Source organism: Coregonus lavaretus (genome assembly GCF_964263955.1).
Source record: "Coregonus lavaretus genome assembly, contig: HAP1_SCAFFOLD_1029, whole genome shotgun sequence".
Taxonomy (NCBI): Eukaryota; Metazoa; Chordata; class Actinopteri; order Salmoniformes; family Salmonidae; genus Coregonus; species Coregonus lavaretus.
The window spans coordinates 46,372-62,197 of record NW_028165799.1 but is presented as its reverse complement, the minus strand read 5'-3'; the positions used below and the strand labels follow the sequence as shown (position 1 = coordinate 62,197).

General features: G+C 42.4%; 1 protein-coding gene across 1 annotated transcript; it reads right to left on the bottom strand.

Annotated features, from left to right (window-relative positions):
- Positions 1-10,087: 10,087 nt before the first annotated feature.
- Positions 10,088-14,718, bottom strand: LOC311115472 (clarin-3-like; the record flags this gene model as incomplete). The annotated part of the gene is made up of 3 exons (XM_084190642.1): positions 10,088-10,365; positions 11,580-11,765; positions 14,487-14,718. 3 exons carry the CDS (start codon positions 14,716-14,718, stop codon positions 10,088-10,090), a joined length of 696 nt encoding a protein of 231 aa, XP_084046768.1.
- Positions 14,719-15,826: the final 1,108 nt, after the last annotated feature.

Genomic DNA, 15,826 nt, shown 5'->3' with positions numbered 1-15,826 from the left:
CATATCCCACAGTAGTTATTGGGGTCAAATTTGTCTCCACTTTTGTGGGGTGTGTCTCAGGGGGACAGGGTAAAGGGGAGACATGGCTGCAGGTGATTCTGGAGGAGAGGAGATCTTATCTGTTGTTAACGGAGGAATGACACCTTAATGGAACTCCAGGCTAGCAATTACCTCAGAGTTCTCCTCCCCCTCTCCGCCCTCCTCCTCTCCCCCCCCCCCCCCCCCCCCCCCCCCCCCCCCCCCCCCCCCCACCCCCCCCAAATCAGTCTTTACTGACAAATTAAGATTAATTACATATAGAACACAGTCAGACAGTGTGAGGGGAGCTGTCTACCTTTCTGATATAACATGTACCTGGTAGGTTCCTATACAGGCCATCTCTTGCCCCGTCCTGCCCCAGTGGTCTCCTATATCATGTTCCTGGTAGGTTTCTATTCAGGTCATCTCTTGCCCCGTCCTGCCCCCTGCCCCCTGCCCTCTACCCTGTGTCCCCCTGCCCTCTTATGTCCCCCTGCCCTCTACCCTGTGTCCCCCTGCCCTCTACCCTGTGTCCCCCTGCCCTCTACCCTGTGTCCCCCTGCCCTCTACCCTGTGTCCCCCTGCCCTCTACCCTATGTCCCCCTGCCCTCTACCCTGTCCCCCCCTGCCCTCTACCCTGTGTCCCCCTCCCCTCTACCCTATGTCCCCCTGCCCTCTACCCTGTCCCCCTCCCCTCTACCCTGTGTCCCCCTGCCCTCTACCCTGTGTCCCCCTGCCCTCTCCCCTGTGTCCCCCTCCCCCCTCCCCTCTACACTATGTCCCCCTCCCCTCTACCCTATGTCCCCCTGCCCTCTCCCCCAGCCCTGCATCCATAGATAGGTGTCTGTTTCACAGTGCTGTAATGCGGGACCAGGGAGGATAGGGTTTCACAGGTGCAATAGTCCTCCTTTTAATCCTGTCACAGGGAAAGAGTGACCAGGGCGCTGCGGTCCGGACTAATCCCCCTGTTTAATCTGCCCTGGAGTTGTCAACAAAGCAGCATGACAGAAATTTGATACCAAGTTTTTAAACTACTTTAAGAAGATATATAAAGCAATCTGTGCATTTGAACAACATTATAAATACACCTATTTCACTTTTTGCATTTCAAAAACCGAATCACCACTGCTGCACATACTGCTGCTGCTTTTAACAGATTAGATGATACTATTCAGAACGAGCAGCTTTTAACAGAATAGATGATACTATTCAGAACGAGCAGCTTTTAACAGAATAGATGATACTATTCAGAACAAGCAGCTTTTAACAGAATAGATGATACTATTCAGAACGAGCAGGTTTTAACAGAATAGATGATACTATTCAGAACGAGCAGCTTTTAACAGATTAGATGATACTATTCAGAACGAGCAGCTTTTAACAGAATAGATGATACTATTCAGAACGAGCAGCTTTTAACAGATTAGATGATACTATTCAGAACGAGCAGCTTTTAACAGATTAGATGATACTATTCAGAACGAGCAGCCAGCTCAAGAAACGAACTGGTGCACCAGGGAGAACGCAACAAGCATACAGATGCAATAAAGTGAAAACACATGATCTAACTGGGGATAGTTAGCTAACATAAAGTCACCGAGCACGATGAGCTAGCCAGTTCACTTTCATTCTGAAATAACGTCATATTTCTGAGTTAGTCAGGTATTAGTTTAGAGAGACTTGAAATTGGCATGGGCGATAACTAGCAAGCAACCAGCTAGCAGCTACCAGCTAGCAGCTACCAGCTAGCAGCTACCAGCTAGCAGCTACCAGCTAGCAGCTACCAGCTAGCTATAGCCAGATAGCTGCTTATCAAAGGTAGATAACTGGTTAATTTGACCAAAAAAAACCTACCAAACTATTTCTCAATACTATTGTAGCATGTTAATTAATTTGCTCACGCTTTGTGAAACACCTGGTGTTATTATGTGTTAGTCCACACAACATGTAACCCTGACACGTACAGTAGAGCCTGGTGAACACCATGGGGGGGAAACATTTACGTCATTTAGCAGACGCTCTTATCCAGAGAGACTTACAGGAGCAATTAGGGTTAAGTGCCTTGCTCAAGGGCACATCGACAGATTTTTCACCTAGTCGGCTCGGGGATTAGAACCAGCGACCTTTCGGTTAATGACACAACGCTCTTAACCACTAAGCCACCTGCTGCCCCCGATAGAATCGGTCATCCACAGCCATCCCGATCTGTGATGAGAAGGTTCTAGCTGGTGTATCCTTCGACTCTTGTTGGATGTAGATGTCCGGTTTATCAGTTCCAGTCTCCCATTACTTTTATGATTATTTATTTACGAGTTCATTACCATTTTCTTTTTGATTTAGTGCTGTCTGTACCTGATAAAGCAGATCTAGTCTCACGTGCGGATGTAAGCCGTCACGGGAAGGAGACTAGAGCAGACCCAGAAGTTATGACTAACCACACGTTTGAACGGTCCAGGACGGTCCATTTACTTTGTGCTGTTAAAATTTATGCTATGAAATCCTCACTGGGGCAGTTCCCCCCTCATAGCAAATAGCTGGTAAAACAACCCAAGAAATGATTCCACGGCCTATGCTGCTGCTGGCAGGGTAGTAAGTAACTGAACAGCTCGTTTGAAACAATATATTTTTGAAACAGGAAAATGTACACATTTACCCACTTTTATGAGCATTTAAAACATAATCCACTAAATATATAATATATATATACTTTTCCATTCTTTAGGGGCGGCCCACCAATCACAAGTGGTGGGCCGCCCCTAACGCCCTAGTGGGCGGGGCCGCCACTGAATTTTAGTACCAACTATTACCTACAATAGTTATTTGGTGACACAAGGCAAAACGCACCTTGACAAGACAGCAGCAACCCGTTCTAATAGAGAGAGAGCAGCCTCCTTCTTATGTCTTCGAAGTGTTGGAGACAGACAGAACTGAGGCTGCATGGGGGGGTCAGTGCAGAGAAAGACAAACAGCTTCAGATGTAGACGAACGATTGAAGCTGCAGGACCAGAGGAATGACAAGGCAGTGGTGCGTTGAGCACGTTGGTCTCTCAGCTGGTCGTAGTATTGATCCAGTATTGGTTTTTGTATTTGTATTGATTACAGGGTGACGGCCCCCCCCATGTTGGGCGACTCTACATGACCTCACACTGGGGTCTGCTCACACCTCTCAGAAACGATCAACCCCACGTTATTACGTAATGGTAGTAGTTAATACATTATACAGATGATACAACTTTGACATCACGTAAACCCTAACTCTAACACTAACCCTAACTCTAAGCCTAAACCTTAACCCTAACCCTAAACTTAACCCTAGCACTAACCTTAAGTTAACATTGGTCATCATTGTGAATATGAATTAATGTGCACTTGCACTCATCGTAAAGGTAAAATTGAACACTCAAAGATTCAGTGAACGTGTTCAATATGTCTTGTCATTTTTAACGTCTATTTCTGATGATAAAGAACACATAGCAGATCTCTCATGCTTCTCTTCGCTCCACATCTCCTGAAGTGTTTGAGCTCCTCAAGGAGAAGTGGTTCCTTTTGATGGGTGTTAGAAAGGTGTCTAGAAGCCTCTGTGCGGCAGCTGAGAGGTGAAGGGAACGTCGCGGATGAGGGACGCTGGGAAGGAAGGGGGCATGTGCCAACAGACCTAGACCCTGAGTGATGGCGATGAGTCAGGAGGATCATGGGTAACAGGACACCTCCTCATCTCCCCTTTATCCTCCGTCAACACAGTCGTGCTAATCACAGCTGTGAGATCTCTCTTTAGATTTATACTGAACAACATGTCACCTCATGTTAAAGGGGCAATCTGCAGTAGCTACATCAATTTATGACCTTATAAATTAATGATATATACACATTGATTCTTGAAGAATATGAATTATAAATGACTCATGAGCTTAGTTCAACGGTCGTACCCCATTAGAAGCTTGTTTTACTCCAATGTTTCTAAACATGGTTCAAACTATCATTGTGTTATATTGGATGGTCAGTCTTATAGCCTCAAAACATGGTTCAAACTATAATTGTGTTGTATTGGATGGTCAGTCTTTGCATCTATAGCTCTGTCTATGAATTTGAGAGTGGTTACATTTCTCCAGCCCCATCCCTCAGCTTTTTAGTGAAACAGTGGCGGGGAAAATGCTTTGTTATTGTTCAACTGCTGATCGCTGCTTTAAAGAATCTCTTCAGCATGGCAGTAAACAACAGGCTGTGTTTATAGAATCTCTTCAGCATGGCAGTAAACAACAGGCTGTGTTTATAGAATCTCTTCAGCATGGCAGTAACCTACAGGCTGTGTTTATAGAATCTCTTCAGCATGGCAGTAAACTACAGACTGTGTTTATAGAATCTCTTCAGCATGGCAGTAAACAACAGGCTGTGTTTATAGAATCTCTTCAGCATGGCAGTAAACTACAGACTGTGTTTATAGAATCTCTTCAGCATGGCAGTAAACAACAGGCTGTGTATTTGTGTATAGAATCTCTTCATTGTGGCAGTAAACTACAGACTGTGTATTTGTGTATAGAATCTCTTCATTGTGGCAGTAAACTACAGACTGTGTATTTGTGTATAGAATCTCTTCATTGTGGCAGTAAACTACAGACTGTGTATTTGTGTATATAATCTCTTCATTGTGGCAGTAAACTAGACTGTGTATTTGTGTATAGAATTTCTTCATTGTGGCAGTAAACTAGACTGTGTATTTGTGTATAGAATTTCTTCATTGTGGCAGTAAACTAGACTGTGTATTTGTGTATAGAATTTCTTCAGCATGGCAGTAAATTACAGACTGTGTATTTGTGTATGGATGCATGTTTTCTATATTTTCCTTTCTTGACATTGGGAAAGATAATATTGTGAAGGTTGTAACATTCAACAAGGCTGTCCCTGGCAAACTGATCCCTGGACTGGGGAAACTGGATCTGGTAAAGATGAAATGCAAGGATGAACTTTAAAGAGCTCTCTGCCGTCTCTGTATCATGACATGACATCGTAGGTGCGGCTTTCCAGTCATGTGATGTGTGACAAGGTCCCGTGTCACTGGTTGTTCATCGCTATGACACATTTCCTGCGGACCTTCCTGACTGGACTGGAGGTTTACTTCTGGAGTGGAAGTTTACACTATTTGTGCCAAATTCAATGCAACATGTTTAAATGCAAGGTACCCATTACAAGGAAGAAACCCCAGCACACTCCTGAAAGCTCCACAAACAATGTATGGATCTCACAGACACTCAACAGGTTGTCAGATTAGACACTGCAAGCAAAACATTTACGAGTTCAATCAGGAAGTACAAAACAACGTGTAAGGTAGACAAACCATTGGCTTGTCCACCTGCTGAAGTGAAGACGATGATTAGAAACTTTGTGTGGAACAATACTCAGTCGCACAGGCAGATGGCAGCAGAGAGACTACTTCTGATTTTCACTGTGATACAATACTCAGTCCCACAGGCAGATGGCAGCAGAGAGTCATACTTCTAACTGATTCTCACAGTGGAACAGATTGGGGATTGTATTGTTGCTGCCCACAAGTGACAGAGCAATAAGGTCGTCATTAACACAGAGGAAACTTGGCGTGAAGAGAAATGTTTATGGCTGTTATTTGGCCATGGGGCGGTGTGCAATTGGCCCAGCGTCGTCCAGGGTAGGGGAGGGAATGGCCGGCAGGGATGTAGCTCAGTTGGTAGAGCATGGCGTTTGCAACGCCAGGGTTGTGGGTTCGATTCCCACGGGGGGCCAGTATGAAAAATAAAAAATAAATAAAAATAATGTATGCATTCACAAACTGTAAGTCGCTCTGGATAAGAGCGTCTGCTAAATGACTAAAATGTAAATGTATTGATTCTTAGCATGTTTGTGTGTTGTGTTTTTTGGTCCATTCTCTAAAGACAGTATCTTCCTCATAGAGATTTTGAGAGGGACTGAAGTCATTCCTGCAGCCTCGGCTACACAGCCTGCGTTTACACAGCCCAATTCTGATTTCTTTTTCACTAATTGGTCTTTTGACCTATCAGATCTGAACAATATCTGATGTGAAAAGATCTGATGTGACTGGTCAAAAGATCAGAATTGGGCTGCCTGTGTAAACGCAGCCATGTAGTGCTAGCCTACTTCAGCGCCTGAATTTACACTGTGTGCACAACTATTAGGCAAGTCAGTATTTTGACCATATCATCATTATTATGCATATTTCCCAACTCCAAGCTGTATTAACTGGAATGCTTATTGGATTTCAGCATTTATCAGGTGATGTGTATTTGTGTAATGAGGGAGGGTGTGGCCTAAGGAGATCAACACCCTATATCAAGGTGTGTATAATTATTAGGAAGCTTCTTTTCCTCAGGCAAAATGGGCCCAAAAAATAGATTTAACTGACTCTCAAAAGTCAAAAATTATAAAAAGTATTTCAGAGGGATGCAGCACTCTTGAAATTGCTAAGATATTGGGGTGAGATCACAGAACCATCAAACGTTTTGTTGCAAATAGTCAACAGGGTCTCAAAAACCGTGTTGAGAAAAAAAGACGCAAATTAACTGCCAAAGATTTGAGAAGAATCAAACGTGAAGCTACCAGGGACCCATTATCCTCCAGTGCTGGCATATTCCAGAACTGCAACCTACCTGGAGTGCCCAGAAGTACAAGGTGTTCAGAGCTCAGAGACATGGCCAAAGTAAGGAAGGCTGAAACCCGACCACCACTGAATAAGACCCATAAGTTGAAACGTCAAGACTGGACCAAGAAATATCTGAAGACAGATTTTTTCAAAGGTTTTATGGACTGATGAGATGAGAGTGACTCTTGATGGACCAGATGGATGGACCCGTGGCTGGATCAGTAACGGGCACGGAGCTCCACTTCGACTCAGACGCCAGCAAGGTGGAGGTGGGGTACTGGTATGGGCTGGTATTATTAAAGATTAGCTAGTTGGACCTTTTCGGGTTGAAGATGGACTCAAACTCAACTCCCAAACCTACTGCCAGTTTTTAGAAGACACTTTCTTCAAGCAGTGGTACAGGAAAAAGTCTGCATCTTTCAAGAAGACCATGATTTTTATGCAGGACAGTGCTCCATCGCATGCATCGAAGTACTCCACTGTGTGGCTAGCCAGTAAAGGCCTTAAAGATGAAAGAATAATGGCATGGCCCCCTTCCTCACTTGACCTAAACCCTATTGAGAACTTGTGGTCCCTTCTTAAACGGTCGATTTACAGTGAAGGAAAACAGTACCCCTCTCTGACCAGTGTCTGGGAGGCTGTGGTTGCTGCGGCACAAAAAGTTGATCGTCAACAGATCAAGAAACTGACAGACTCCATGGATGGAAGGCTTATGACTGGTATTCTTCTTTGAAATGTCAGAAATATTTATTTGTACATTTTGAGTTTGTTTATTATTCTCACTTTAACAGATGAAAATATACAAGTGAGATGGGGAACTTTTCGTTTTTCATTTAGTTGCATAATAATTCTGCACACTAATAGTTGCCCAATAATTGTGCACACACAGATATGCTCCAAAGAAAGCCAAAACCTCACTTTTACATTCTTAAATTTTGAGGTTTATTAACATTTTGGATTGACCGAGAGCACTGTAGTTGTTCAATAATAAAATTAATCCTCAAACATACAACTTGCCTAATAATTGTGCACACAGTGTAGACAACTATACCAGTGATGTCATAGATACAGGAAGTCATCCTATAGATACATGTAGGTCAAAGTGTATTTTACAGCATCAAGGTGTTTAAGAATTCATATTCCTAAAATGTATGATACACTGGAGTGTACAAAACATTAAGAACACCTTCCTAATATTGAGTTGCACCCCCCTCCCATTTTGCCCTCAGAACAGCCTCAATTCGTTGGGGGCGTGGACTTCACAAGGCGTCGAAAACGTCCCACAGGGATGCTGGCCCATGTTGACTCCAATGCTTCCCACAGTTGTGTCTAGTTGGCTGGATGTCCTTTGAGTGGTGGACCATTGTTGATACACACGGGAACCTGTTGAGCGTGAAAAACCCAGCAGCATTGCAGTTCTTCACACATACCGGTGTGCCTGGCACCTGCTACCATACCCCGTTCAAAGGCACTTAAATCCACGTAGATGAAGGGGAGGAGACAGGTTAAAGAAGGATTGAGACATTTCATTTTAGTCATTTAGCAGACGCTTTTATCCAGAACGACTTACAGTTAGTGAGTGCATACATTTTTCATACGGGCCCCCTGTGGGAATCGAATCCACAACCCTGGCGTCGCTAAGGCCATGCTCTACCAACTGAGCTACACAGGACATGGATTGTGTATGTGTGCCATTCAGAGGGTGAATGGGCAAGACAAAATATTTTACAGGTGACATCAATAAGGGATCATAGCTTTCACCTGGATTCATCTGGTCAGTCTTTGTCATGGAAAGAGCAGGTGTTCCTAATGTTTTGTACACTCAGTGTATACCCATTGATTCTTGAAGAACATAACTTTTAGATCCCTCAACTGTCGTTCCCCATCAGCATTCAAAATATGAGCTTGTTTTACTAATTTGTTTGTAAACAATGTAAAGGTAAACTAACTAACTGTAATTAGCCCACCCAACTACCTCATCCCCATATTGTTATTTATTTTGCTAATTTGCACCCCAGTATCTCTATTTGCACATAATCTCTTGCACATCTAGCATTCCAGTGTTAATACTAATTGTAATTATTTTGCACTATAGCCTATTTATTGCCTTACCTCCATAACTTGCTACATTTGCACACACTGTATATATATATATTTTCTGTTGTATTTTTTGACTTTATGTTTTGTTTTACCCCATATGTAACTCTGTGTTGTTGTTTTTATCGCACTGATTTGCTTTATCTTGGCCAGGTCGCAGTTGTAAATGAGAACTTGTTCTCAACTGGCTTAATCTGGTTAAAAAAAGGTTAAATAAATAAAAAACATAAAAAATAACCTGTGTAGTTCAGTTGGTAGAGCATGGAGCTTGCAACGCCAGCGTTGTGGGTTCGATTCCCACGGGGGGCCAGTATGAAAAAAGATATATGTATGCAGTCACTAACTGTAAGTCGCTCTGGATAAGAGTGTCTGCTAAATGACATTGTGTAGCCTCAAAACATGGCTGAAACAATCATCTTGGTATCATGGATGGTCAGTCCTTGGTATCATGGATGGTCAGTCCTTGGTATCATGGATGGTCAGTCCTTGGTATCATGGATGGTCAGTCCTTGGTATCATGGATGGTCAGTCCTTGGTATCATGGATGGTCAGTCCTTGGTATCATGGATGGTCAGTCCTTGGTATCATGGATGGTCAGTCATTGGTATCATGGATGGTCAGTCCTTGGTATCATGGATGGTCAGTCCTTGGTATCATGGATGGTCAGTCCTTGGTATCATGGATGGTCAGTCCTTGTATACAAAGCTCTGTCCACAAGGTTGAGAGGGGTGACATTTCTGTAGCCCCATCCCTCAGCTGTTTACAAAATCAGTGGTGGGGTTAAGGGTTTGTTATTGTTAGAACTGCAGATTGCCCCTTTTAAGCCTTCACGAGAAAACAAAATATCAACACTGTTTATTATTAGAATTTACATTATAGAGAATATATATTATTATGTATTTATTGAAGAAACCAATGTATTGTCTGCTGGTATTCGAAAATACAAATATACAGTAGTGTAATCATTTGCTGTATTCTTCTGTTATGAACTAAACACATTCCATCAACCTTATGGTATTTTATCAAGCAGGCAGTGTGTCATGTTAAGTATTTAAGTTAAATTGGATTGTAATGTCAGCTATTCATAAATATATAAACAGAAAGCAAAGGGTTAAATGTAGTAATAATGAAACAAAAATGAACCAGGTGATCTGAGTTAATTATATAAGCCTGTGAGGTCTGTTGTAAGCCAGGCTGAATCTCCAATAGCAGAGCATCGGATCATAGAAGCCCATTTCAGGACATTCACTTTCACTATTCAACACAGTCCGTGCCAGTCTGTTAGGGAGATGTCGGAAGCTGTAGTTAGGCTCATGTGAATCTGTATATCCGGACGGCTATACATTAATACATCATGATCTCCTTAGGAGCGTCCTCTGTGGGCCTCTGCTGCTCCCGTCTGTGTGTGTAGGCAGCGTGCTCGTACAGGTACACCAGGAGGATGGCTAGCAGACTCAGCACCGTGTAGGGGATCAGCAGGTAGTAACCCACCTTGAACTCCGAGGTCTTGTCCTTCAGGTAGACTGGAGTAACTCCCACGTCGTTCTGAACCAGGTCGTCGGCCATTCTGCTCAGCTGGACGTTAACTACGTACAGGATGAGCACCAGGAAGGAGATGCACGCTGGAGCAAAGAACAAAGGGGACGTTAAAAAGGGTTCTACTACTATTAGTACTACTACTACTACTAGCCTACATGTTAACTTAGTCACAAAGAGTTAAAACTACTATTAGTACTACTACTAGCCTATATGTTAACTTAGTCACAAAGAGTTAAAACTACCATTAGTACTACTACTACTACTAGCCTACATGTTAACTTAGTCACAAAGAGTTAAAACTACTATTAGTACTACTACTAGCCTATATGTTAACTTAGTCACAAAGAGTTAAAACTACCATTAGTACTACTACTACTACTAGCCTACATGTTAACTTAGTCACAAAGAGTTAAAACTACTATTAGTACTACTACTACTAGCCTACATGTTAACTTAGTCACAAAGAGTTAAAACTACTATTAGTATTACTACTACTACTAGCCTACATGTTAACTTAGTCACAAAGAGTTAAAAGTACTATTAGTACTACTACTACTAGCCTACATGTTAACTTAGTCACAAAGAGTTAAAAGTACTATTAGTACTACTACTACTAGCCTACATGTTAACTTAGTCACAAAGAGTTAAAAGTACTATTAGTACTACTACTACTAGCCTACATGTTAACTTAGTCACAAAGAGTTAAAACTACTATTAGTATTACTACTACTACTAGCCTACATGTTAACTTAGTCACAAAGAGTTAAAAGTACTATTAGTACTACTACTACTACTAGCCTACATGTTAACTTAGTCACAAAGAGTTAAAAGTACTATTAGTACTACTACTACTAGCCTACATGTTAACTTAGTCACAAAGAGTTAAAAGTACTATTAGTACTACTACTACTAGCCTACATGTTAACTTAGTCACAAAGAGTTAAAAGTACTATTAGTACTACTACTACTAGCCTACATGTTAACTTAGTCACAAAGAGTTAAAACTACCATTAGTACTACTACTACTACTAGCCTACATGTTAACTTAGTCACAAAGAGTTAAAACTACCATTAGTACTACTACTACTAGCCTACATGTTAACTTAATCGCAAAGAGTTAAAACTACTATTAGTACTACTACTACAGAGAGAGGAGGATACAGGCCAGGAGGAGAGAAAGTGTGAAAGGCGGTCATAGGGTTTGAACCCACAACCTTCAGGTATTTAATATGGGACTCAATAGGTGTGTGTCGCTGATGGACTGGCTTGATTTTGATGCGAACTCGATTGATCTTACCACTGCCAGAGCTGCATGTGTAGAGGCCTATGGGTCCCATGTATGTCTGGTAGGGGTTACTGACGCTGTTATACAGAGCGATGAGGATGCTGCCAGCAGAGCACAGCAGACACAGGACCAGCAGGGTGATCACTAGACCATGGATGATCTGAGGCGCTCCACCCGTCTCTGACAACTTCTTAAACACTACGCACACAAACAACAGTCAGGTTAGGAACATACAGTACTGTTATTTTTTTACATTTTTACATTTTTAGTCATTTAGCAGACGCTCTTATCCAGAGCGACTTACAGTTAGTGAGTGCATACATAATATATATATTTTTTTTCATACCCCCCGTGGGAATCGAACCCACAACCCTGCCGTTGCAAACGCCATGCTCTACCAACTGAGCTACATCCCTGCCGGCCATTCCCTCCCCTACCCTGGACGACGCTTGGCCAATTGTGCGCCGCCCCATGGGTCTCCCGGTCGCGGCCGGCTACGAAAGAGCCTGGATTCGAACCAGGATCTCTAGTGGCACAGCTAGCACTGCGATGCAGTGCCTTAGACCACTGCACCACTTATGAGGGGTTCCACCAAGGGCGGAATTCTGGTGTAGACATTTTAGAAAACCTTTTGGTTCCAGGTAGAACCCTTTTTGGGTTCCATGAACAACCCTTTCCACAGAGAGTTCTATATGGAACCAAAAAGGGTTCTACCTGGAACCAAAAAGGGTTACCCTATGGGGACAGCCGAAGAACCCTTTTAGAAAAAAATAATTATAAGAGTGTAAACAGGGGGGTGCGGAGGGTCCCCCCCCATAATTGGAGGGATATTTTGAAAACACAGTATAACTGGAAGGCTTGTGTCTCAAACATCCTGCTGAGGAGGATGAGCTGGCCAATCAGCGGTCTACTCATATGAATATTTTTTATGACCGGTATACACCCACACCATTCACTTGTTGGGGTACACCCACACCATTCCAACACAGAAAAGCTGCTTTTCAACATACTTAATTACCATTTTTTGGAAGGAAGACTATATCACTTGTAATTAATTATAGGTCCTCTTTCATAGAAATGTGGAAACACTGGACAGTTACTTTAAAGATCAACTTTGGGCAAAACTGCAAAAATAACGACTTTAAATTGTATAACTGATCAATGTACCATCATACCAGGTCATTTTTTTATTTTTAGGAGTTTACAGGTTAGGGTTAGGAGTATACAGGTTAGGGTTAGGAGTATACAGGTTAGGAGTATACAGGTTAGGGTTAGGAGTATACAGGTTAGGAGTATACAGGTTAGGGTTAGGAGTATACAGGTTAGGAGTATACAGGTTAGGGTTAGGAGTATACAGGTTAGGAGTATACAGGTTAGGGTTAGGAGTATACAGGTTAGGGTTAGGAGTATACAGGTTAGGGTTAGGAGTTTACAGGTTAGGGTTAGGAGTTTACAGGTTAGGGTTAGGAGTATACAGGTTAGGGTCAGGAGTATACAGGTTAGGAGTATACAGGTTAGGAGTATACAGGTTAGAGTTAGGAGTATACAGGTTAGGGTTAGGAGTTTACAGGTTAGGAGTATACAGGTTAGGGTTAGGAGTATACAGGTTAGGAGTATACAGGTTAGGGTTAGGAGTATACAGGTTAGGAGTATACAGGTTAGGGTTAGGAGTATACAGGTTAGGAGTATACAGGTTAGGGTTAGGAGTATACAGGTTAGGAGTATACAGGTTAGGGTTAGGAGTATACAGGTTAGGGTTAGGAGTATACAGGTTAGGGTTAGGAGTATACAGGTTAGGGTTAGGAGTATACAGGTTAGGGTTAGGAGTATACAGGTTAGGGTTAGGAGTATAGAGGTTAGGAGTATACAGGTTAGGGTTAGGAGTATACAGGTTAGGAGTATACAGGTTAGGGTTAGGAGTATACAGGTTAGGAGTATACAGGTTAGGGTTAGGAGTATACAGGTTAGGGTTAGGAGTATACAGGTTAGGGTTAGGAGTATACAGGTTAGGGTTAGGAGTATACAGGTTAGGGTTAGGAGTATACAGGTTAGGGTTAGGAGTATAGAGGTTAGGAGTATACAGGTTAGGGTTAGGAGTATACAGGTTAGGATTAGGAGTATACAGGTTAGGGTTAGGAGTATACAGGTTAGGGTTAGGAGTATACAGGTTAGGGTTAGGAGTATACAGGTTAGGGTTAGGAGTATACAGGTTAGGATTAGGAGTATACAGGTTAGGGTTAGGAGTATACAGGTTAGGAGTATACAGGTTAGGAGTATACAGGTTAGGGTTAGGAGTATACAGGTTAGGGTTAGGAGTATACAGGTTAGGGTTAGGAGTATACAGGTTAGGAGTATACAGGTTAGGGTTAGGAGTATACAGGTTAGGAGTATACAGGTTAGGGTTAGGAGTATACAGGTTAGGAGTATACAGGTTAGGGTTAGGAGTATACAGGTTAGGAGTATACCGGTTAGGGTTAGGAGTATACAGGTTAGGGTTAGGAGTATACAGGTTAGGAGTATACAGGTTAGGAGTATACAGGTTAGGAGTATACAGGTTAGGGTTAGGAGTATACAGGTTAGGAGTATACAGGTTAGGGTTATTGTTAGGAGTATACAGGTTAGGGTTAGGAGTATACAGGTTAGGGTTAGGAGTATACAGGTTAGGGTTAGGAGTATACAGGTTAGGGTTATTGTTAGGAGTATACAGGTTAGGAGTATACAGGTTAGGGTTAGGAGTATACAGGTTAGGAGTATACAGGTTAGGGTTATTGTTAGGAGTATACAGGTTAGGAGTATATACCAAGTCCACTTACATTGTTGCATTATTACAGTATGAAGTCAACATTATTGTTCTAGATCTTTAACACAGCAGATTTCCACACACTTATAGGCACAGTAGCAGAACATGAGAAAATGTACCTTGAAATGTATTTCCACCTCCAAACTGTGGACAAAATTCTCTGTTGATTACTCCATTGAAAAGCTGATATGTTACAGTGGCAGAGCCATTGCTGAAAACGTTTTCATCTTTCGAGCAACGCATTTTGGAAACGGCCCATTCTGTCGACATCCCATATCCTAAAATCCCCACGGACCACGCAGTAGCCTTCGCGCTAAGAAGAAAATGCAGAGCCTTCTTGATGGAGGGCATTGTCACAATATTCCAGCCACACCGATGAAGAAGAAGAAGAAGAAGATGAAGTCAAACTCCTATTGGTTCTGTAACTCTCCAAATCAGCTTCAATAGCAGAATAAGCTATAACCATCTAACCCTCCTGGTGTCCCAAAGACAGGACAGAAGTTACGGTCTACTGAGAGGAGAGGAGTGACTAGTCTGTAGGTTATAAAAAAAAAACTCTTGATTATGAGGATGAACTTTAGTCAGGGAGAGAGGTGGTTGTCATAGAGTCGATAGCATATTCCCAAACATCATAAACGGGAGAGGCATCTCATTATTACCAAGGGTGAAGTAAATATACCTGAGGACTGAGGTCAGTATGTGACGTAGTTTGTTCCAAAATGACGGAGGCCTAACGAAGGATCTACCGTTTATTCCACATAAATAATTGCTAGTAGGCTAGTAGACATTATACACCTTTGTCTTTACCAGATAGGCTAGTCAATATCAGTCTCTAAATGTTTTTATAAACTAGGTGGTTTCAGCCCTGAATGCTGATTGGCTGCCAGCCTTGGTATATCAGACCGTATACCACGGATATGATAAAACGTTTATTTAAACTGTTCTAATTACGTTGGTAACCAGTTTATAATAGCAATACGGCACCTCGGGGGTTTGTGATATATGGCCAATATACCACGGCTAAGGGGTGTATCCAGGCACTCCGCGTTGCGTCGGACTTAAGAACAACCCTTAACCGTGGTATACTGGCCATATACCACACCTCCTCAGGCCTTACTGCTTCAGTAGACAATAGTGGCATTAAGAACAAGATACAGTGGTCATTAGTAACACACACATTAACACACAGTAACACACACATTAACACACAGTAACACACTGTAACACACAGCAACACACACACAGCAACACACACACATTAACACACAGTAACACACAGTAACACACACACATTAACACACAGTAACACACACATTAACACACAGTAACACACACATTAACACACAGTAACACACTGCAACACACAGCAACACACACACAGCAACACACACACATTAACACACAGTAACACACAGTAACACACACACATTAACACACAGTAACACACAGCAACACACAC